General features: G+C 46.6%; 1 protein-coding gene across 1 annotated transcript; it reads left to right on the top strand.

The window, feature by feature from the left end:
* Window positions 1–1,790: 1,790 nt before the first annotated feature.
* prkcdb (protein kinase C, delta b) lies at window positions 1,791–23,372 on the top strand. The gene is made up of 17 exons (XM_076991114.1): window positions 1,791–1,923; window positions 12,228–12,357; window positions 13,202–13,468; window positions 14,669–14,834; window positions 15,300–15,331; window positions 15,975–16,060; window positions 16,220–16,349; window positions 16,568–16,668; window positions 16,867–16,954; window positions 17,184–17,320; window positions 17,531–17,704; window positions 19,363–19,454; window positions 19,867–19,929; window positions 20,148–20,286; window positions 20,433–20,621; window positions 20,878–21,006; window positions 21,521–23,372. The coding sequence occupies exons 2-17, from the start codon at window positions 12,249–12,251 to the stop codon at window positions 21,677–21,679; spliced, it is 2,061 nt and encodes a 686-aa protein (XP_076847229.1). The 5' UTR covers window positions 1,791–1,923; window positions 12,228–12,248; the 3' UTR covers window positions 21,680–23,372.
* The last annotated feature ends 1,478 nt before the right edge of the window (window positions 23,373–24,850 follow it).

Below are 24,850 nucleotides of genomic sequence, written 5' to 3'. Positions count from 1 at the left end.
TTTGTTTGTTTTTCCACCCTAGCAGATTCCTGTCACCACTGCAGCCAGTGTAGGCACACACAGACATGCACACACAACCCACACACACATACATCCACACCACACACACACACACACACACACACACACACACACACTCACAATTAAGTAAATAAGTAAAAAAAAAAATGTATAGCGCTTATTTTAGCACTTATGCTGTCACAAAGCAGCCTTACAAAAGTCCGAATCCAAGTTCAAGCCCCCAGTGAGCAAAACAAAGGCGACCGTGGCAAGGAAATCTCCCTACAGTATGAGGAAGAAACCTTGAGAGGAACCAAGACTCAAAGCAGGGACCCATTCTCTTTTGGTCAGCAACGGCCAGTGCAATAACAATGTGTGAACAACCAGTGAAAAAAGAAAACAAAAAGTGTGGTTCACAGTGGTCATGGTTTGCAGGGTGTAGGCATGTCCAAAATCCGTCAGGTACACGAACATCTGAGCAGGGTGATGGTCACAGGGTGGGGGGGTGCATTGGGTGTATTGGGAGGCACCATAGGAGATGAGACAGGTTGAGACTCAGTAACATCAGGACATCAAGAGTAGGTTTCCCTCAGCAGAAAGAGAGGAAAGATAATTAGGCATGACTAAGCACAGGCACGTGTAAATTCAAGGACTATATTGTGCAAGGATGGACTGACAATCTCAACTTGTACTGTCAGTCAGCAGTGTGTTTTCAACATACACCAATTTTTAAATCATTCATAAAAAAGAAAGAAAATTTTAAAGGAGAGAGTGAGGGAGGGAAAGAGACAGAGAGAAAATATGTGAGGCAGAGAAAGAGCGAACTAAGGCATAGAGAAACAAAAAAGAAGAAAAAGAAGAAGAAGAAGAAAAGGAAGAGAGGGAAGAGAGGAAGAAGGGACAGAAAAGGAGAAGAAAGTTGATTAAGTAAGAAGTGGTTTTGTAAACTATAAGAGAAGTGAAACAGATAAACAATTTGAAAGCGGTTTAAAAGAACATATTCATTCAGGCCTTCAAGACAGTAGAACACTACCTCTGAAAATTCTGGAGTTTCATAGTAAAATTGGGGAGTTTTGCCAGAGGCTCCAAATCTGAACAGACCAGTGGCTCTAGGAGTGTGTTCAAAATAGAAACACTGAATCACACACAACTTTATATACCACTGGCCATGACTTAGGGTGTAGCATGTGTCATGTGACTTAAATGCATGCATGCGAGTGAAAGAGTGACAGGGAGGGGAAGGGGGGGGGGGCATTACATTACATTACCATGGCCCAGTGAAGTCACAGCAAGGAGGAGTTTCCCAAGTTTAGGTTTCAGTGTGGGTTCTCCCAAGTCTTTGCATGACACCTGCCCTACCTGCGCACGCACGCACGCACACACACACACACACACACACACCTGCCCCACCTGAGCACGTACACACAAAAGAAGACTCAGAAGGCATTCCACTCCTCCCCCAGTAGACACGCAAGCGCGCAGAGAGAGAGAAAGAGAAAAAAACTCCCAGTTGTTTCCTGGAAAATGTAAGCAATGTCTTAAGTTCCTTTTTTCAGTTTCTTCACTTCGATTGGCGAATGTCAAAAGGTTCCGTCAGCCGTTTCTTATCTGAAACTAGATTTCCTGATCTGAAACTGGAAAAATGGCAGATCTTACCATGAAAATGTTTAACTAAAAGTAATGCAAATGAGAACGATCCATAAGACGATCTCAAGAAACCCAGCAGGTCAACACTTCCAGCGTTATCTCCGCCCCTGATGTTCTCTACCTGTGTCGACGTCACCATCTCGCTGCAGTGACAGCCGTGGCAGCGCGCGCGCGGCGCACTTCCTCATACACGCGCCGTGTGTGCCGCGCTCGGACGTCGCTAAGCGCGCAGCTCAGAAAGGACAACTCACCAAGTTTCTTAGTCGTTTTAATAAGGTAAGTTATTCACAAAGCCTACTTAAAGCGCGTATACTTCGATGTCGATTTGCTAATGTAGTCTATAATGAGAAATTCGTAAAGTTTAAAGAAGGGTTTAGTTTCAAAAGACTCGTTGCATTGGTCGTGTAAGTCTTAGTGATTTCAGCAATAATCACTTGTGAACGTGGGCCGACATGCTGCAGTCTGGACCTCCGGTAACTGTGGCTCCGTCCGGCTCACCAGGCGCCAGTATCTTTGTCCAAGTCGAGACATTCGCGACACAAACGGCAGCACTGGCGATAAAATGCAGTTTTGGACAGGAAGTTGTAGTGTGCCATCAATGTATCGAGTTCAAGCGTTTAAAGAGAAGGGGAGATGTGTGTTTCAGTGAAGAGAGAGAGAGAGAGAGAGAGAGAGAGTCGTTGTGCTGCTGCTCTGAGGTAAACACTCCTCGCCTTGTGGGCTTTGTTGTGGGCTTGAGTTCTTTATTCAAGAAGTTTTTTAATTGCTTGTTTTTCGGATGTGTGTTTTGTTTTATGGGTTACAGTAAACACCAGGGCACAGAGACGTAGGTGAGAAAGTAACCGAACTCCTTTGACAAGGTCAATAACGGTTGTCTAACAATCTTTCACGAAATACATTTGTCAGGGTCACTTGGGTTAAAAACATGTCGACTGATCAAGTGACCTAAATAATTTGAGATCACTTCTTCCACAATTTCCGTTTACCCCTGCCGTATGACTCACCTGCAGAAGCACATCAGTTCTAACTCATTTCTGCTGGTTTCGTGGGTTTGTTCGTGGCTGTGTGCTGCAGTTTGAGTGGTTGTGTTCTGGCCCAGTCGGTACAGCTTAGCGCCCTTGTGGCTCCCCTGATACGTGCAACGCTTGTATTGTCTTTACAATTTAGAAACATGAACAAGTAAGATCGTATGTGAAATGCTGATTTACTGTTTTCTTTCTCCACCTTAGAACAGACAAATAAATTGTGTATGTGTGTGTAAAGTGGTAGAGTATAATATTCATATGTTTCTCTCTCTGTATGTAGATCTATTTGCAATGGTGTACAGATGTACAGTGTGCATGTTAGAATAGATTTAGTTGTTGGTGGTGACACATAATAGGTATCCAGGACACACATGCTCGATGTAGTCGTCTCTTACTGGGCTCTGCTGGGCTTGTTACCTCGCATTTCTCAGTAGTGTTGGATCACAAAACTGACACGGCATTGTAGTTCTTTCAGAAGTCGTACTGTGTGTTTTGAAGAGCCTCCTCAGACTCTACTTTGCTGCATTACCTTACTGACCACAAACTGATGTTACGACAAGTAGACACCCGCCACCTCCACACACACACACACACACACACACACACACACACACACACACACACACACACACACACACACACGTGCACGCACACAGAGTGTTAATTCATGGACAGTGTATGACGTATTATTTTCTGGCTGTCTCTTCTGGCATCTTAAATACCCAGTGGCCATGTGCCCCCAGCCCTACACATGTAGTCTACATTGACCACAGACAAGGAATTTGCATTACATAGAGAAAACAGCTTCACACCTGCTGCAATCCAGCTCACGTTAATCACACTACGGGTGGAGCACACATAATCAAGGATGCTATTAGCACTTGTGAAAGATGCCCACAAACACTTGGCAACTTGCTAACACTATTTGAGGAATACATGGTTATCTTTACACACTCCTACTGTCTTTTCCTGTGTCATTCTTAGACACACACACACATATACACAGCTGTTTCTCTAGCAAATACACTTATCCTCACTCACAGCACAGTGCATACTGTTTCCTTAGACACACACACAGTGCTGCTCTCTGTTAGTAGCAGACGGGAGGTTCTCAACTGTCTGTGAGGTGCCTGGAGCACTTGATGAAGCCACTGTAGAGTGCAAACAGCACAGAAATGGACACCAGGCCTAAAGCACCAAGAAACAAGCTGAATCAGTTCTATGTTTAGGGAGACCTGCCAGCACACACACACACTGTTTTGTGTTACCTTATTGGTTTATTGTCTTTCTTTGACACCCCCCACACACACATATTCACAAAACTGCACTTCTTGCATTTTTGTCTCTGACACTGAATCTCAAAGTTGCTCAGCAGGTTTGAGTGTACACTGATACTGTTCACGCACACACCCACAGACATTCAAGATCACACACACATATACACACAAGCGCCTTTGCAAACAGACCTGCAGCCATACACAACCTGTTTCTCAAGTGCTACACTGGCTTAATGGCACCTCTCAGTAGTGTGTGTGCGTGCGCATGCATGTGCGTGCGTGCGTGTGTGTGTGAGAGAGAGTGAGATTAATTTTGTTCCTGAAATCAACGGCACTATGAAATGAGTCTCATGACACCTTCTTCCCTCCTGACATGACCTCTTCACCTCTGACATTCTTGCAATGTCTCTTCCTCATTCCCCCTCTGGCTTATTGTTGTTTCTCTCACAATTGTAATTTTTACCTGGTGTCCTTGGGTAATTGATTTTCGAAGAAGAACCAGTATTTGCTAGTGGAACCAATATTTCCTGCTGCTGTGTGGGCGTGTACTGCATATGTGTGCACGCACAACAGAAACAGTGAGAGAACTAGAAAAGGTTTTTACATCTCCCCTAACCCATCTCCCCTAACCCATCTCCCCTAACCCATCTCCCCTAACCCATCTCCCCTAACCCCTAACTGCCTTACTTGTTCAGTGTGGGTCACTCTTCTGGAGACTTGGGTTCTTGACACTACTCCATTCAAAGTCGAACACACCACACCCAGCTTTTTGGGGTTTTCTAAATTCATTGACAGGATAGATCAGTTGTGCTTTTTCAGAATTTGAGCTAAACTCTACACTGAAGGGGAAGGATTTCTTAGCAGAACCAGACATACAGACTTCGCCTCAGCAGTACTGGTGCACCAATCGGCTTTTCCATCTTTGCAGTATTGTAGCCGTGTTCAGCATGGGCTTGGCCAGGTCTGTGTCCTGGTTGGACTGTAGCCGTACCTCGCGCTGCCGTACCTCGCCATGCCATACCTCGCCATGCCGTACCTCGCGCTGCCGTACCTCGCGCTGCCGTACCTCGCGCTGCCGTACCTCGCGCTGCCGTACCTCGCGCTGCCGAACCTCGCGCTGCCGTACCTCGCGCTGCCGTACCTCCCGCTGCCGTACCTCCCGTTGCCGTACCTCGCGTTGCCGTACCTCGCGTTGCCGTACCTCGCGTTGCCGTACCTCGCGCTGCCGAACCTCGCGCTGCCGTACCTCGCGCTGCCGTACCTCGCGCTGCCGTACCTCGCGCTGCAGTACCTCGCGCTGCCGTACCTCGCCACTGCTCTCTAGAAGCAGATCACATCTACGCATTCAGACCTGCTCACATCCCTTTGGAATTCCTTCACTACACTTCATATGTTATCCCGAAGTGGCTGCCATTATGAAAGCTCGGGCGTTGAGGCAGTTGTCCTGTGCTTTGTTGAATCCTTTAACAGACAAGCACAGTGATCACTGTGTGGCTCTGTAAAAGATGCTCAACTATGTGATTTCTTACACCACTGGCTCGCAGTCAGCAGGCGGACATCCAGTGGTGTATCTTGGGGGGGGGGGGGCATTCACAAATGGTGAATTTGCTAATTACAATTACTGATCTAGTTATTAAGCTTATTAAAAACTAAGAGGAACTCTAACCCTCCTTGTTACACTTCTACTTAGTAGTTACACAGGGAATGGGATATCTGTCTCCATTTATGTCCACCCACGCGAGCACGCACACACGCACGCACACACGCACGCACGCACGCACGCACGCACACACACACACACACTCACACACACACACACACACGCACACACAGTTGTGTCTGATCCGGGCCTGTACAGAGGCTATTCCCGCTGATACTGGTCATGTGATATGTTTGAGCCGCAGTAAGGCATATGCGCAATCAAGCACACTCACACACTTTGCTTGTGTGTCCCTTAGACATTTTCCCTATGGTGCACATGGTCCATGTCCCTTAGACATCTTCCTATGGTCCATACTAATGTGTTTGAGTTTATTGGTCTAATAAAACGAACCTAACTCCAAAACCAGAGAGAGAGAGAGAGTGTGTGTGTGTGATTATCTTTCTGTTGAGAATAGGGCCAGATTGTGTAGTTGTGGTTGGACTCTGTATGACAATCCTGCCTTGATATGGAAAATGAGACAAAATAATCTTTTCCAAATTAGGCCTAGAGTTGTCACATACTGACTGTTGACTTGCACTTCCTCAGCAGCCTTTGTGCGCGTGTGTGTGTGTGTGGGCGTGCAAGCCTGTGTGTGTGTGTAGAATCTCAGCTTAGGCTGAGAAGAAAGTAGGAGACCTCAAACATACGCACACACATGCACACTGTCTTTCTCTCTTGCTGTGTCTCTCTCTCTCTCTCTCACACACACACACACACATACGTGCACACACCCACTCACTCTCTATTACTGTCTCTCTCTCTCCCTCTCTCTCCCTCTCTCTCTCACACACACACACACACACACACACACACACTGGGGTCTCTGGAGCAGCACTGTCTCTCAGTACAAACACAGCAGAATGCAGCCAGAGCAGGTGAGGGATGGGTCGCCCTAGCTGCCCGTGAGTCATCAGTGTCTCACTCTCAACACTGCCTGTGGGGCATGCTTACAGTACCCAGGGGAATGCTGGGAAGGAGGCCAGCTGCGAGTCGTGCTGGAGCGCATGGAAGAGGTGTCGCTCACGCCTTCACTGAGCGGGAGTGCCGAGGATCACTGGCATCCAGCAGCCACACTGAGGTTGTTGTTGTTTCATTCATTTTAACTTGGAAGAATATGAAAAAGTGGTCTTGGAGTTAACCCCGCCCACAAGCTGGTACGTTAATATTGTGGAGTTAACCCCGCCCACAAGCTGGTACGTTAATATTGTGGAGATAACCCCGCCCACAGGCTGATATGTTAATATTGTGGAGATAACCCTGCCCAAAAGCTGGTATGTTAATGTTGTGGAGATAACTCCACCCACAGGCAGGTCTGTTAATGTTGTGGTGTGTGATTTAAAACATTTTGTCCTTTTAGTAACATGGCGTGGTTTTATTAAGCAGCACAGCAAACATCCTTGAGCCATGACGTTAAAGTGAAGGAACCTTCTGTTTGCTGAGCTAGCAGCTGTGTGGCACAGGCTAACCCCCTCCATGAAATCCTCCACTTATAATCACTCCCTCACTCTCTCCACACACACACACACACACACACACACACACACACACACACACACACACAGACTCCAGCAGGATGTGTGTTGGACAAGTAATCAGGGATGCAAAGGAAGTTGCCAGGCCTGACATAGAACGAACACACACACACACACACACACACACACACACACACACACACACACAGATAATACTTAGAAATAACACAGAAGGTCCACAGAGAGAACTACACAGCACAGTGCAACTAATGCCTACAGTTGTGTCACGTGTTTCTACAGCAACCTGTTCCTCTGCCCCATTATTAGCAGAACACATATAACTGATGAAGTTGTTTCATGTGTGTGTATAAGTGTTTAAAAGTAACGTCGGTGGTGTACTGTTTGAAATCGCTAACTACTGGTGATCGACCGCTATCGCGGCATCAAACCCCCCCCCCCCCCCCCCCCCCCCCCCCCCCCCCCCCCCCCCCCCGCTCAACAACTTACGATCCCCCCCCGCTCAACAAAAATTATTGGGCGCATGGGGGGGGCACCAAATTATTCTCATCTACTAAAGGGGGGCACGACAGAAAAAGTTTGGGAACCACTGTATTAGTGTGTGTATAGGTGTTTACAGTTTGTTGCAGCTGCTAAGACCCAAAAAGTGGTCCTTATAGCACAATTTTTGAAAACACTAATCCATGTAGCCTATCTATTGATCTAGTGTGCTAAACCTTAAGCTCATTCACTGCCTTACACTCATTTAGAAATTCTTAAACACACTTTTTGCAAAATATTAAACACAGTTCTTTACATAAGACACAATATTCAAAACTGAAAACCATGTGTTTCTTTTGGAAAACACTGCCACGCAACTGATACACTCATCTACCAAACTCCAAACCCTGTCCTCACAGGTGAAAACACCTCTAGCTAATTTTTACAAATCTTTAGTCATCAAAGCCTAATCCTTATAAAAGGGCTCAAGTTGGAGTCCAGTGGAGTCAAATAGCCTCCTGCATAGAGACGAAGAGTACGAGAATAAGGAAGGATGAGCGACCATAATGGGTGAGATCAGAGCCACTCTGGTTGTCTGGGGTCAAACATGCGTTGGGTTTTCTGGAGTCAAAGGGTCCCACCTAATCTGTGCTGCTACACTGTAGCATCATCCAGACATTTCAAAATGAGATAAGTAGAGTTACTCTATACATACTACATGTTGCATTAGACATTATACTAGATGGCTATCAACCTCAGAACAGAAGGAGACCATCGTCAATATGGTCAGAGCAAACAACAGCATGTTTCTACAACATTACTGACAACGTCACCATCAGCAACATCCATTCGGTGAGTCTATCCGCACTGCACCAGTGACTGTGAGAAACAACTGTGCTATGAATTTGCACAAGTATGCTGTGCTATCCACTCACTGATAGTCCAGTGTCCTGTGCCACACAGCACTGACAACATTATGCCTATTTCATGTTGTACAATACTGTAATGGAACATCTTAGGCCACTGTACATCTTGTGTTTCACCTCCGCCAAACTCAATTGCGGTTGAGTTATTTTTGGCATGGAGGTGGTCGCCAACCCCACAGACACAAATCCATTCAGCAGGTAATGGAGGAAGCTTGAGGTTATTCTGTCTTTTTGTTTTTCTTTTTTTTCTTTTCATTTTTGTTGTCCATGTATATACAGTATATACAGCATATGTTGTAGTGTTCATGCAAAACCAAAAAAACTTCCCCTTGTAATTGTTTTATTTTATGGTGTAAATGTACCGAAAATGCATTAATAACCTCTATATTTGTAAATATTCATGTATATGAGACGTCTGACAGACCTTTACAACCGACTACACAATGAACACTCAAACACATGGTAGTAGTGTGTTTGGGTAGTTTTCCATTTCTCACATCAGTATGTAGTTGTCATATAGGAAAGGCTGTTCATCTGACATTTGTTTGTAAAGTTTGGATGCAATAATGTGGTTTTGGTAAGAATTGAAAGTTTTGTTAAAGTGTTTGATGTGTGAGATGTTTTGCGTGTTGTGTGTGTGTGTGTGTGTGTGGCATTGGCCGCTGTGTGTTAATTTCAATATTTTTGACAAAATTTGGGTCTACAAAAACTAATGGTGTTGTGTTAGTATATCTATAAGTGTACAATTGTTTTGTTTGTGTTTTACTATAACTTTTACACTCAATCTCTTGCCTTCTCTCTCTCTACCTCTCCCTCTCTACCTCTCCCCTCCTTTCTGTGTGTGTTCAATTTTTCCGATCTCTCCAGGGATTCTAGTGGGCACTTTGTTTGTCCAGTGCGGCTCTTTTCTGTGTACGTCCGTGTGTGTTTTCGGAGCGGTAGAGTTGATGTCTGGTGGAAGACTGGTTGCTAATATTCTACACAGTATGAAGTCTTTATAAATTTGTTCAAGTCTGCCTGTCTTTGTTTTTTTGAGAACATTAGACTAGATTGTGTGTGTGTATGTAGTGAGTGAGTAAGTGAAAGACAGAGAGGGAGAGAGTGAGTGAGTGAAAGACAGAGAGGGAGAGAGTGAGTGGGAGAGAGAGTGGAAGAAAGAGTGAGTGAGTGGAAGAGCGAGCGAGAGAGAGAGTGGGAGAGAGAGAGACTGGTGCCCATTTTCATGTAATGACTGTATGAGGAATAGTCCCCTCTTTCGTGAGTCATTTTTAGGGCAAGCTGTTCTAAGACAATATAACTGTGTGTGCTGAGAGAGAGAGATAGAGAGAGAGAGTGTGTAACACATTTCTTAATACACTGTCAAACGTGTGTCGCCCTCAGTCCCAATCCACCTGCTCTACATTTAATTTCATCAGCGGCCTCTCAAGTTCATGCGTGTGCGCACACACACACACACTCAACCCAATTCCCTCCACATTACACGACTGAAACGACCCGAGTTGAAGTATTGTCGTACTGACGGCGTGCCTGGTATGTTCCATGTCTGGATGCTGTGAAAGGTGGTGCTTGTCATTTGTGTGTCTCCTTCACCTGAAGAACAGACGGCTGTTCAGGCTGGTCCTCTGAAGTGCCATCTGAACGGGGTGATCCCAGCACTGAAGGCAAAGGAGGAGAGAAAGGCCCTTTGACTTCCAGGAATGGAGTATTCATTGCCTAAAGCTCTAGGTGGGTGGGGGTGGTGATTAGGGGGTGGGGCTGCAGTGTCTGGAATGCTGGATGGAATTTGGGTTCTCATTGAATCCTCGCTATGGCAACACTTAAGGCTTGGCACGGTAGAATAGGACTGTAGGGCAATAGAGCTGTAGGGCAGTAGAGTAGTAGAGCTGTAGGGCAGTAGAGTGGTAGAGCTGTAGGGCAGTAGAGTGGTAGAGCGGTAGGGCAGTAGAGTGGTAGAGCGGTAGGGCTGTAGAGCTGTAGGGCTGAATGGCGGTAGAGCTGTAGGGCAGTAGAGCTGTAGGGCGGTAGAGCGGTACAGCTGTAGGACGGTAGAGCGGTAGACCAGTAGGGCGGTGGAGCAGTAGAGTGTTAGAGCGGTGGAGCAGTAGGGCGGTAGAGCGGTGGAGCAGTAGGGCGGTAGAGCGGTGGAGCAGTAGGGCGGTAGAGCGGTGGAGCAGTAGGGCGGTAGAGCAGTGAAGCGGTAGGGCGGTAGAGCGGTGGAGCGGTGGAGCAGTATGGCGATGGAGCAGTAGGGCGGTAGAGCGGTGGAGCAGTAGGGCGGTAGAGCGGTGGAGCAGTAGGGCGGTAGAGCGGTGGAGCAGTAGGGTGGTAGAGCGGTGGAGCAGTAGGGCGGTGGAGCGGTGGAGCAGTAGGGCGGTAGAGCGGTGGAGCAGTAGGGCGGTGGAGCGGTGGAGCAGTAGGGCGGTAGAGCGGTGGAGCAGTAGGGCGGTGGAGCAGTAGGGCGGTGGAGCGGTGGAGCAGTAGGGCGGTGGAGCGGTGGAGCAGTAGGGCGGTGGAGCGGTGAAGCAGTAGGGCGGTGGAGCAGTAGAGTGTTAGAGCGGTGGAGCAGTAGGGCGGTAGAGCGGTGGAACGGTAGAGCGGTGGAGCGGTAGAGCGGTGGAGCAGTAGGGCGGTAGAGCGGTGGAGCAGTAGGGCGGTAGAGCGGTGGAGCAGTAGGGCGGTAGAGCGGTGGAGCAGTAGGGCGGTGGAGCGGTGGAACGGTAGGGCGGTAGAACGGTGGAGCAGTAGAGCGATGGAGTGGTGGAGCAGTAGAGTGGTAGAACTGTAGACCAGTAGAAGGTTGGAGCGGTGAAGTCTGGGCTGTAAACAGGCAGGTCTGGGTGCATCTGGCTCTACGTATGGGTTTGTCTCCACATACACAATCGGCTGGACTCTACATATGGGGTGGGTTTGACAGCCCAACTGTGATTAGACTGTGAAAAGACCAGTTAAGACACTGAAATTCAGAGTATATGTGCTGTGTCTGCGTGTGTGTTGTGTAAGTCAAGTCACATTTATTTGTATAGCACTTTGAGCAAGCCGAAGGCGTATGGAGAGTGTGGAGACACAAAGAAGGTGTTAAAGTGGAAGGTGGAAATGTGGTGAAGTTGGACTTCCCATGAAAGACAACCACGTATGCTGGAGAGACTAGACCTGCATCATGTAGTCACTCTACAACACATGCAAGACTGACACAGTCACACTGCAAACACCTGCAAAATTTGATGGATTTGATGGATTTCTTTGAGTAGGTCAGAATAAAATTTTTAGTCTGTTTTTAATAAGTCTACTTTTAGCATTTTCTGAAAACTCCCACTCCCACTCAAACACCTACCCACCCACATAGACCCACACACACACACACCCTCACACACATTCATAGCTTCTAATCTTGGTGTTTACACTGCATTATACAGAGCTTTCGTATGTACAGTACATGACTGACTGACATTGAGCATGTAGGAAACGAAGTTTCGCCTCTGTCGGCAGGCTATTGCTGAGAAGGATACACTGATGTACAAATGTCTCTGGCATGAGATAGATATCGTAGCCTAAGTGTTCTGCCAATATTTCCTGTTACTAGGACCAACCCTGTACACAGCTGTTTCAACGTCCAATTATGTTTATTTATTTGTTTATTTTGTGTGCGTGTGCGTGTGTGTGTGTGTTTTTGGGGATTCCAGGTTTACAGGTGAATATTCACCATGGCTCCGTTCCTGCGGATAGCCTTCAATGATTTTAACCTGGGGAATCTCCCTCCTATGAGTGACCAGCCATTCTGTGCCATCAAGATGAAGGAGTCTCTCAGTACAGGTTAGTGCAGAGGTACCACACACACACACACACACACACACACACACACACACACACACACACACACACACACACACACACAGTTTTATGAAGAAGTCTCTCAGAACAGGTCAGTACAGATGTACAAGTACAACACACACACACACACACACACACACACACACACAAAGCTTTGTTAAGGAATCTCTCAGGACTGGTTAGTGCAGCTATGTAACATTACACACAGTTTTATTTCAATACATGAATGTTGTCTCCTTATTGCATTGACTTGGGATTTGGTGAAGGAAGTTCCTGAATCAGGAACTCCAACAAAGTTAATGATTATGTTTACTGCAAAGAGCCACATCATACATTGGGGGGGGGGGGGGTGGTCCATTAGTATATACAACACCTGTGAATAAACAACCTGAAACGGAACACTATGTAGAACCCAAACCCTAGAAGAGAGTTGGTGGGGTTAAAACGTTCTGTCCATTATAATATGATAACTATGCTCCTGCCACTTTCTGTTTCCCTCTCATTCACCCTCACCTACACCCCTCCCTCCTTCCATCCCTCACTCCCTCCCTCCCTCTGTTTCCCTCTCATTCACCCTCACCTACACCCCTCCCTCCTTCCATCCCTCACTCCCTCCCTCCCTCTGTTTCCCTCTCATTCACCCTCACCTACACCCCTCCCTCCTTCCATCCCTCACTCCCTCCCTCCCTCTGTTTCCCTCTCATTCACCCTCACCTACACCCCTCCCTCCTTCCATCCCTCACTCCCTCCCTCCCTCTGTTTCCCTCTCATTCACCCTCACCTACACCCCTCCCTCCTTCCATCCCTCACTCCCTCCCTCCCTCAGAGAGGGGGAAGACTCTTGTCCAAAGAAAGCCCACCATGTACCCAGCCTGGAAGTCTAGTTTTGACGCCCACATCTACGAGGGCCGCGTCATCCAGGTGCTTCTGATGAAGACAGCCGAGGAGGCCCTTTCTGAGGCCACTGTTGGCGTGTCCGTCCTTGCCGAGCGATGCAAGAAAGGCAACGGCCGTGCGGAATTCTGGGTAGACCTGCAGCCTTCTGGGAAGGTGATGATGTCTGTGCAGTTCTTTGTGGAGGACACCGACATAGGTGGGGCTTCTTTATAAATACACACTTAAACTGACTAAACAGAACACACACACACTCTTGAATAGTGACAGGTGAGCTTAGAGTACTTATCCCTGTTTGTGTCAAAGTATATGGTGAATAGTGCAGCCTAGTGGTGAAATTGTGCCTTGACCACCTTTCTCATCTCTGTTCTGCCTTAGTTTGCTCATTGATTGGTAACATTGAGCTGAACAGTAGATCAACAAAAGCACAAGGGTGGAAGTTAAAATGAAGTTAACAGTCTTTACAGAGATGGAAAAGAGAAATAGAAGAGATGTCTAACATCTCCTATTGGACACAGCTAAGGGTGTCTGTTTTGGAAATGTGAGGAAAATGTCATGCTGACTCAGCTTTGGGGGGAGGGCACGTGAGTGTGTGAGTGTGTGAGTGTGTGTGTGAGTGTGTGTGTGAGTGTGTGTGTGAGTGTGTGTGTGAGTGTGTGTGTGAGTGTGTGTGTGAGTGTGTGTGTGAGTGTGTGTGTGAGTGTGAGTGTGTGTGTGTGAGTGTGTGTGTGTGTGTGAGTGTGTGTGTGTGAGTGTGTGTGTGTGTGTGTGTGAGGAGGGGAGAAGGAAGGAGTGAGTAGAGGAAGGCAGGGGTGGGCTTGTGTGTCAGGGTATAACTGAATGAGTAGGCACATGGATCTCAGCTTCAGGGCAGGATTCTGTGGAGAACTCATCTACTGCTTTGAAAGGTTTCCTCACAACCCCTGAAGGCCTTGATCATTAGTGAATAAAAACAACAAAACAGACAGGGAACCAAAGAGAGAGTTGTGTGTCTGTTTTACGTTTCGTTACGTCGGATCTTTCTGTTCCTACATTTTAACTCAGTCTTCATCTCAACATACTCAGTCTTAGTAAAACATCAGACATCCATAAACCCCTTCGTTAATTTAGCATTTTGAGTTTAGACACAATTTCAATACAACAATAAATCTAAACTGTTACAGATCTCATTCCAAGATTTCAACAAGTCATTACAAGACTTGTTCTAAGGTAGTTTGATATGTACAATATATTTAACAGGTCCAGTAACCGACTCCTTACAGCTGTCTAGAGCTCAGAGCTGCAGACAAGGGGCGGAGGTCATTGGGCGAAGGGTGTAGACTTGGACTAAATGGACTGCAGCGTTGGTTGTTGGGTTGTGGGTGGCTAATTGGGTTCCACACACTGCCCTGTTCTCCAGAAACCAAGACCTCAGTGAGACAGAAGGAAGAGGACGGCGTGCTCACGCTGAACCGGCGGAGAGGAGCCATGAAGCAGGCCAAGGTGCACTTCATCAAAAACCACGAGTTCCTCGCCACCTTCTTCAAGCAGCCCACCTTCTGCTCAGTCTGCAGAGAGTTTGTCTGGTGAGTGCACCGGCCGCTGAGTGGGCACATTGGATGGTTCTGTCTGGCAATCAGTGCTTTAGTGCAGTTAGGACTCTCCTGTGTCGTAGACGATGTTGTGTTCACAGTGAAGTCACCCTCCTGATGCCCTTTGTTGCTGGAGTTGCGTATCCCTCCTGGTCACGCAAACAGCCCTGCTTGTTTCCACAGCAGCCGCAGCTCTTGGTGGGAAGCAGAGGCTGTTTGTGTGTGAACTGGGTTTGGGTGTTTGTGGGTGTGTCTGTAATCACACAAACACACCCAAATATCTCTCTAATCTCAGCCAAATCCCAGAGGCACTGCCTTCCTGTTTAGCATACGTTGTGTGTGTGTGTGTGTGTGTGTGTGTGTGTGTGTGTGTGTGTGTGTGTGTGTGTGTGTGTGTGTGTGTGTGCACATGGTCCATAAGGCTGAAAGCCCAGTCTGACTCTCTCTCTGTTTTTACAGGGGTCTTAATAAACAAGGCTACAAATGCAGACGTGAGTATTTATATAACTGCAGCTGTATTAGACACACATTCTGTTACTCTCTACACACAAGATCACTCACACACACACAAATATACACATTACTATTCTTCCTAAAGCATCTACAGAGAGTTGTGGAGATGGTTGGTTAATGATTAGCATGTTAACATGTTTATGTGAATATGTGCAGGTCAGTTAAACTCACCTAGACAACTAAATCACTAAGGCCTAAACTACTTAAACTACTTATGTTTGGGTGATTGATTCTGAAAAGCGTGTGCGTGTATGTGTATATACACATGCATGTTCCAGTCTGCAAGCGTTTAATCACACAGGGCACTGTTCACAATGACGCGGTCATCAGTGTGGGATGCAAGTTGTGCAAAAAGTACTGAAACCTTGAACAGTTAGACATGTGCATTCAAACATTTAGGGAAGGTCACATTTAAAGTATCCTGTAAAGTCCATCCAAAATCTAAATATCCCTATCCTTTTGTGAGTAGTGTATGTACAGTATATGTAAGGTGCGTATGTGTGTGTTTTATATGTAGTGTGTAGTAGTGTGCACACAAGTGTTTCATTGATTTTGCCTCTCGAAGCTCCGTTAGCTCACCTGCCTCATGATGCCTCTCTGATATCATTCTCTTATACCCAGAATGCAATGCGGCCATTCACAAAAAGTGCATTGATAAAATCATTGGGAGATGCACCGGCACTGCAGCCAACAGCCGAGATACTGTGGTAATACCCAGCTTCGTCTGCACACACACAGCTCCAGCTCCAGCAGGGCTGCGCAGGAAGCCGGCCCCAGCTAGGGCAGTGAGGGGCTGCACTGTGCCCGCGGGCCTCTGAGGCGGCAGCGTCAGGTAACCAGCAGCTCTTTGGTGTGTGTGTGTGCAGTTCCAGAAAGAGCGCTTCAAGATTGACATGCCGCATCGGTTCAAGACGCACAACTACATGAGCCCGACCTTCTGTGACCACTGCGGCAGTCTGCTGTGGGGCATGGTGAAACAAGGCATCAAATGTGAAGGTGAGGGTAATCCTTATCATCCATCTCTCCTCCGTTTCTCGCCCTCCTCTTTCTCCCCCTCACACTATCTTCTCTTTCTCTCTCCTCTCTCTCTGTCTCCCCCCTCTTTTCTCTCTCTCTCTCTCTCTCTCTCTCTCTCTCTCTCTCTCTCTCCCCCCCCCCCCCTCACCCTTCGCCCAGTCTTTCATCCTAACACTTCTGTTCTCCTCTGTTTTAAGAGTGTGGGATGAATGTCCACCACAAATGCCAGACCAAAGTGGCCAACCTGTGCGGGATCAACCAGAAGCTCCTTGCCGAGGCCCTGACTCAAGTTAGCCTGGTGGGTGACCCGCAGCATGGCCTCTGAATCACACACCAGCCCGGTGTCTGGAGACGAGACTGTTTCTGCCGCCTCTGCCTGACGGCTCGTTGTCTGTAATCACTACTGCTGCCTCTTCAGGCTGAGCTGCTAGACCAATACCAAGGTTCTGCAAGATGAGCGGGTCATTAAAGTCTTTTGTTTTTTAATGGATGCTAGAAATCATCCACCAAGCGGCCTGATCCCACTCTGTTGGACTTTGGCATCTACCAGGATATGTCCAAGCGTACTCCAGCGGACCCTGGTGGTAAGACTTCATTACTGCAGCATGTGTATTTTTTTATTGTGAGTAAGGCTGACTTTGGCATTGTAAAATAGTTTAATTACTCATTAAGATTTAGAGTGAATAATATTTTTAAAAAATGTAGCAGTGTGTCTGTACTGGCACAATGCAATCACACACTGATTTTAATAGAAAATGACATGCCTTGGTAAGTATTTCGTGTGTGTGTGTGTGTGTGTGTGTGTGTTAATAGACAAAACTGCCTATGACAAGCTGTGGGATAGCACCAGCTCCACCTCATTGCCCGCCTCCAATGTCGCACACCAGACACGCATCACCATGGACCAGTTTGTGTTCCACAAGGTTCTGGGCAAAGGCAGCTTTGGCAAGGTGATGCATCCACAGCACAGCACAACACACACACACACACACACGAGTCATTCAGACCGAGAGTTCGTCTGTTGAGAGGTGGCATCAGGACAGCTGTGATGGGGCCGGAGGAACCACCCTCTGGGAGCCACTATGCCATAAGAGGCTGAGTGTGTGTGTAATGGGCCCTGGGTTGTGTGTGGTATGGACTGTCTCCTCCTCCATGTGCAGGTGCTGCTGGCAGAGCTGCGAGGGCGGGGCGAGTACTTTGCTGTGAAGGCCCTGAAGAAGGACGTGGTGCTGATGGATGACGACGTGGAGTGCACCATGGTGGAGAAGAGGGTGCTGGCTCTGGCCTGGGACAATCCCTTCCTCACACACCTCTACTGCACCTTCCAGACCAAGGTGAGGGGAGGGAAGAGAACATACAGGCTCCGAACAAGATCTCATATACACACACACACACACACACAACATACAGGCTCTGAATATGATCTCATATACACACAGAACATACAGGCTCTGAACATGATCTCATATACACACACAGAACATACAGGCTCCGAACATGATCTCATACACACACAGAACATACAGGCTCCGAACATGATCTCATATACACACACACACACACAACATACAGGCTCCGAACATGATCTCATACACACACAGAACATACAGGCTCCGAACATGATCTCATATACACACACAGAACATACAGGCTCCGAACATGATCTCATATACACACACAGAACATACAGGCTCCGAACATGATCTCATATACACACACAGAACATACAGGCTCTGAACATGATCTCATACACACACAACATACAGGCTCTGAACATGATCTCATATACACACACACACACACACAACATACAGGCTCAGTGTGATCTCATACACATACAGAACATACAGGCTCTGAACATGATCTCATACACACACACACACAACATACAGGCTCTGAACATGATCTCATACACACACACAGAACATACAGGCTCTGAACATGATCTCATATACACACACAGAACATACAGGCTCTGAACATGATCTCATACACACACACAGAACATACAGGCTCTGAACATGATCTCATATACACACACAGAACATACAGGCTCAGTGTGATCTCATACACACGCAGAACATACAGGCTCTGAACGTGATCTCATATACACACACAGAACATACAGGCTCAGTGTGATCTCATACACACACAGAACATACAGGCTCAGTGTGATCTCATACACACGCAGAACATACAGGCTCTGAACATGATCTCATACACACACAATATACAGGCTCTGAACATGATCTCATACACACACAGAACATACAGGCTCTGAACGTGATCTCATACACACACAGAACATACAGGCTCTGAACGTGATCTCATACACACACAGAACATACAGGCTCTGAACGTGATCTCGTACACACACACACACACACACACACACACACACACACACACACAACATACAGGCTCTGAACATGATCTCATACACACACAGAACATACAGGCTCTGAACGTGATCTCATACACACACAGAACATACAGGCTCTGAACATGATCTCGTACACACACACACACACACACAACATACAGGCTCTGAACATGATCTCACACACACAACATACAGGCTCTGAATGTGATCTCATACACACACAGAACATACAGGCTTTGAACATGATCTCATACACACAACATACAGGCTCTGAATGTGATCTCATACACACACAGAACATACAGGCTTTGAACATGATCTCACACACACAACATACAGGCTCTGAATGTGATCTCATACACACACAGAACATACAGGCTTTGAACATGATCTCATACACACACACACACACAACATACAGGCTCTGAGCATGATCTCATACACACACAGAATTCAGGCTATGGAAAGAGAAGAAGGAGACGAGCCCTGATGTTCAACCAGTGTGGTTTCCATTCCATCTCTATGTGCATCAAGCTTGTCTGTAATCTTAAGATGACAAATCGGAGCCAACCGTTGTTTGTTTGTTTGTGTGTGTGTGTGTATTTCCAGGAGCACTTGTTCTTCGTGATGGAGTATCTAAATGGTGGCGATCTAATGTTTCACATCCAGGATAAAGGGCGTTTTGATCTGTTCAGGGCCACGTGAGTGACAACACTGTCGTCTTCTCACTCAGCAAGTAGAAAAGGGTTGTTCACTCCCACAACTGTTCACTCCAGTGACTGTCCATTCCTATGAAGACCCAAAACAACATAAATCTAAAAAAGAATGAAAATCGTTGCAATGGTAGATGGTGGTCAGATTTTTAGAGATGCTCACATCCAGAACCGGGCCATAGTGAATTATCCCTATGAGGTGGCTCCACTAGATGATGGCTCAGTCTGGATTATTAAATGCTGCACTTCTTAAATATGGGCCCCAACACTCCTTACCTTATCCCTCCTTATGTTTGCTCTCTTTACCCTAATCCTCCTTACCCTAAATCATAACTCTCCGTACCTTTACTCTCCTTACCCTAACCCTAATCCCCTACCCTAATCCTCCTACCGTCCATAGGTTCTACTCATCTGAAATTATCTGTGGCCTGCAGTTCCTGCATTCCAAAGGCATTATTTACAGGTGAGCTTGTTCTTAACCCGGAGATTCCTCACATACTTCTCCATGAATTATTGAACTTTGTGTAACAGACCTTAAAATTAAGCTTTAATGTAATAATGGGATTATAACAATCATAGCGTCTTTATATGGTTTTTGTTATTATTTTTATTGTTGTTGTTTTGTATGGCTGCATTTGTTTTGACCTACTGTGGTGTTTGTGTGTTTATTTGTGTCTTTAGGGACCTGAAGCTGGATAACGTGATGCTGGACAGAGACGGCCACATTAAGATTGCTGATTTTGGCATGTGCAAGGAGAATATGCTAGGGGAGAATCGTGCCACTACTTTCTGTGGGACTCCTGACTACATTGCACCAGAGGTGTGTGTGCATGTGTGTGTGTGCGTGAGAGCGCATGTTTTACCCCTAAATATGAAAAATATAACACATAGTTGTATCCTATGATCACCTTCAAATAAGGACTGGACTTGTGTGTATCTGTTTATATGTGTGTGTGCTGCAATCAGATCTTGCTGGGGCAGAAGTACTCTTTCTCTGTGGATTGGTGGTCATTCGGAGTGTTGGTTTACGAGATGCTGATTGGTCAGTCGCCGTTCCAAGGAGACGACGAAGATGAGCTATTCGAGTCGATCCGAATGGACACGCCCCACTACCCACGCTGGATTACTAAAGAATCCAAGGACTTGATGGAGAAGGTACCGCAACCTCCCACCATAATAAATAAACTGATCATGCACTTGCATATCTTACAAATATAAATTTCCTAATATATCTTTATATAAATATAAATCTCCTCATGATGTAGGACAATGTAGCTGTGTTGTTTGGGGTATTTTGTCTGTCTGTATACAGATTCTGCTCCAATTTTGCTCCAAAGTTCTGGTCATCACTGTTTCTGTTTGCGTTGTTTAGCATCTGGTTGAATACATTGGTAATTTCATTCATTTGTAGTTATTCGAACGGGATCCAACCCGCCGGCTTGGTGTGGTGGGAAATATCCGTGTCCACCCTTTCTTCAAGACTATCAACTGGACTGCACTGGAGAAGCGAGAGGTGGCACCCCCCTTCAAACCTAAAGTGGTATGGTCCTTATATTTAACACTCAGTCCAGAGTGAAACATTAAATCACACTACATATAAAAATTTAGTCAATGGTGATGAAGTGAATGATTAAGATTATTAATGTTGAGTCATGTTAATATTCATTGCTGCAAATAATTTAGCAGACTGTCAAGTTTGAGATTTACATCTCAGATTTACATTTATTAGTAAGACATTAATTATTATGATTCATTTCAAGAGCCGGAATCAATCTTGTATAGCAGCATGCTTAGGGTGTGGATGTTGTCATTCTTTGTATAATACTTAAGATTCTTTTCTCGAGTGATTGAACACAATCTTTTCCATAAAGCTTTTAAATAGAAAATGTACGGTTTGAGGGAAGTCTTAAGATTTTGAGGAAGTTAAACTAATGCTTGTTGTTGACAGCTGGAATGTGTTTTAATAGTTCCTGTAAGTCTTTTCTCTGATGGTTGTGTGTAAAACAAATGTTTGCCCTCCAGCATGTGTGACTGACGTGCTCCTTCTATCACAGAAAGCCCCCAATGACTGCAGCAACTTTGACCGGGAGTTTCTGAGCGAGAAGCCCCGCCTCTCACATGGCGATAAAAACCTGATTGACTCTATGGACCAGACGGCCTTCAGCGGCTTCTCCTTCATCAACCCTAAGATGGATGGCGTTCTAGAGAAATAACGTGCCAAGTCTCCGCCCACAGCCCTGCCCAGCCTCTCTCTCACAGCGAGGGTGGATGCTCTGTGGAGTGGGGTGAAACCCAAACATCTCAGCTCTGCCCCTGGAAGACCACAGCACTGGACAGTGTAGTGTGTAGCTGCTCCACCCTTTCTTCTAGAGACCTAGTTTCTACGGATTTTCCCCTCTGCCTTTACCTCAGCGTGATTGATGATGAGTCAGTGAGGCACATGACTACACGTGTCTACAGAAACACGGGCAGGGGTTTCGTTTCGCCACCAGCGGTTTGTGGTCAGGACTGGGCATCAGAGGGTTACAGGGTTTTTGTTTTCTTTTGTTTTTTCTCCCATTGTCCCAACAAATTTTCGACCAAACTGCTCAAGTGCTTAACTGATTCAAGTAGTTGAGTCAAGTAGAAGAAAAATACAAGAACACTGCTCTGAGCCTGCAGCCTATGGCTTGAGTAACACCGATCTGTATTCTCATCTTGGTCAGTGAGGGCTGCCTTATCTCCAGCTAGTCAATCCCCACAGGCTTGTTTCTGTACTGTCTTGAATTAGATGGTAACGTCAGAGAGTCAGTGGTAGTTCACCTACTTTTTAAACCAAGTGAAGCAGTTCATCATGGAGACTTAGCTGTGATATCTGATATGGCCTATATTACACTCATAAGCTCACCAGCATCACCAGTGACAAGAGTGCTGGAGCCAAATGTCTGAACATAGTGACCTCTAGAGACCAAGTTAAGTACTGAAAAGAAAATACAAATTATATATATTCATGATCAAATTTGAAATCGGAAGAACTGTATTCAGTGTACTGTAACCTAGAACTGACTTGCAAATGCATACATTAATTTAAATAAATGGACCCTTATCACCAAACGTATAGCAGTAGGGAAAGGGACCATGACTTGGTATCTTGACCTGGAGCAGCTGTGCTGTGTGTCTCCAGTATAAACAGTGGCCTTGGATGCAGTGGCGAAGCTCACACCTCATTTTTTCATGCAAATATTAGCTGTTTTAATACGAGTTGTGCTGTAGTGAATGTTTTAAAACTCCAGCAAGAACAGCAGCAGACTGCCCGTGTTGTCACAGACTGTCTGTGCTGTCTGCTTGTTTAAACCATCTGTGGTTTGCTTGCAGGTCAGTGTCTGGCCCTTCATGCTCCTGCTGCCTGTAGAGGTTTATCCTCTGGCCCTGATCTCAAGACTGTCCTTAAAATAATTGAATGTTTGAAGGAAATAGACAGTGATCTGCAAAGCTGGATTATTGGTAGCATTTGGTCGTATGGTAGTATGGTACTGATCTAACCAGTAAATCCAGTTATGCTGAACCCCCATCCCCACCCCAAACTCTTAGATCTGCATGTAAACTACAGCATCTACATCCACAAATAAAGTGTATTTTCAAAGTGCTAAAGCTAGTCTGAATTACCGTGTTAATAGATGGTCACAATCTTATGGTACTCCAGAATAAATACTGGGTTAGTGGGTAGAGGTGTAATGTCAGCAGAATTTAATTATTGAGATATAATATGTGAAATGTTATTAACTTTAGGACTTTAGGTATTTTTTAAAAGAAGATCTTGTATATAAATGTATATTGTTCTAAACTGTTATTATTATTGGGATGCAGTGGGTGTATTTTTTACTGTTATTACACTTAAAAAATAAAAGGCATCTTTATCTCAGAATACTCCAGCTGACAAATGAACCAGTTTGCCTTTACTAAACTTAAAGGTAAGCACTAAGTATTTTTAACTCAATAGAATGCGTGTGTGTGTTTTGTTTATCAATTAACTTATTTATTGGGTGACAAGAGATAGAAAAGACTTCTTACAGCTAAGATACTACTGGACACTCAGGTTCACAGGACTCCGATAGAGGACTCAAGACTGAAAAGTTGTGTGTGTGTATTAGGGGTGTATTCAACTTAGGATTTTCATAGTCGAATCTGATTCGTCAGCTTTTCCCTTTAGTCGACTAATAGTCTAATATTGACTAATTATATGACTTGTGTATATATATATTGTGGCGAAGTCAAGAAGGAGGTCGGATGCGGGTTGCTCATTTTTAGTTAGTTTATTCAAAAACCAACAGTGCAGTTTTGTCCTTTTAGCGAACAGAGAACGCGTCCCTGTGGACCACCACAAAGCGTCGTCCCATGCGGACCCGGTACACGACATCACTGAGCCGCTGAACAATCAGAAAAGGCCCCTTCCAGTCGCTCTGGAGCTTCAGGCTCTTCCCCTTCTTGCGCTTGGGGTTAAAGAGCCACGCCGCTGATCCCGCAGCGAGTGACTCCCCCCTAGCGCGTGCGTCGTATGCCCGCTTCTGCCGGACGCTGGCCCCAGCCTGGTTCTCCCTGAAGCTCGACGATGTAGCCCGGCGCGTCGTGTTCAGGTCGTTCGTCCGGTGCCATCCCGAACACCAGCTGTGCTGGAGTCCGGAGCTCCCGCCCGAGCATGAGGTGTGCCGGCGTAAACCCACTGGACTCCTGCACCGCCGTCCGACACGCCCAGAGCACCAGCGGCAGCTGCAGGTCCCAGTCGCTCTGATCAGCCTCCACCGCCATCGCCAACTGCGTTGCCAGCGTCCGATTGAAACGCTCCACTAAGCAGTCACTCTGTGGGTGAAGGGGAGTCGTCCGTGTCTTCTGAATGCCCAGCAGCCGGCAGACCTCGTGCATGACGTCGGCCTCAAAGTTCCGCCCCTGGTCGCTGTGCAGCTCTTCTGGTGCCCCGAACCGGCTGAAGAACTGGTCGACCAGGCAGCGGGCTGTGGTGACGGCGCTCTGGTCGGGAACCGCATACGCCTCGGGCCACTTTGTGAAGTAGTCGACCGCCACCAAGATGTATCTGTTCCCGCGCTCCGTAGCGGGAAACGGCCCCAGCACGTCCACGCCCACTCTCTCCATGGGCATACCAGATCGCAGTGACTGCAACGGGGCGCGGGAACGTTCCGGCGGCCCCTTCTTCGCAGCGCAGGCGGGACAACCACGCACGAGTAGCTCCACGTCCCGATGGCAGCCGGGCCAATAGAACGCCTGCCGTAACTTGCCCAGAGTCTTCGTGACGCCGAAGTGCCCTACGCCAGCTTGGCCGTGCACGGAGTCGAACACCGCTTGCCGCAGCTCTCTCGGCACCACCAGCTGTAGCACTGATGTTCCCGGTG

The sequence above is a fragment of the Brachyhypopomus gauderio genome, chromosome 1, assembly GCF_052324685.1.
Source record: "Brachyhypopomus gauderio isolate BG-103 chromosome 1, BGAUD_0.2, whole genome shotgun sequence".
Lineage (NCBI taxonomy): Eukaryota > Metazoa > Chordata > Actinopteri > Gymnotiformes > Hypopomidae > Brachyhypopomus > Brachyhypopomus gauderio.
This window is presented reverse-complemented; position numbering and strand designations above follow the sequence as displayed.

Coding starts and splice junctions, on each gene's coding strand:
- prkcdb (XM_076991114.1), top strand. CDS start 12,249: ATGGCTCCGTTCCTGCGGATAGCCTTCAATGATTTTAACCTGGGGAAT. Junction 13,469..14,668: donor TGTGGAGGACACCGACATAG/GTGGGGCTTCTT, acceptor CCTGTTCTCCAG/AAACCAAGACCTCAGTGAGA. Junction 19,455..19,866: donor TTTGATCTGTTCAGGGCCAC/GTGAGTGACAAC, acceptor TACCGTCCATAG/GTTCTACTCATCTGAAATTA.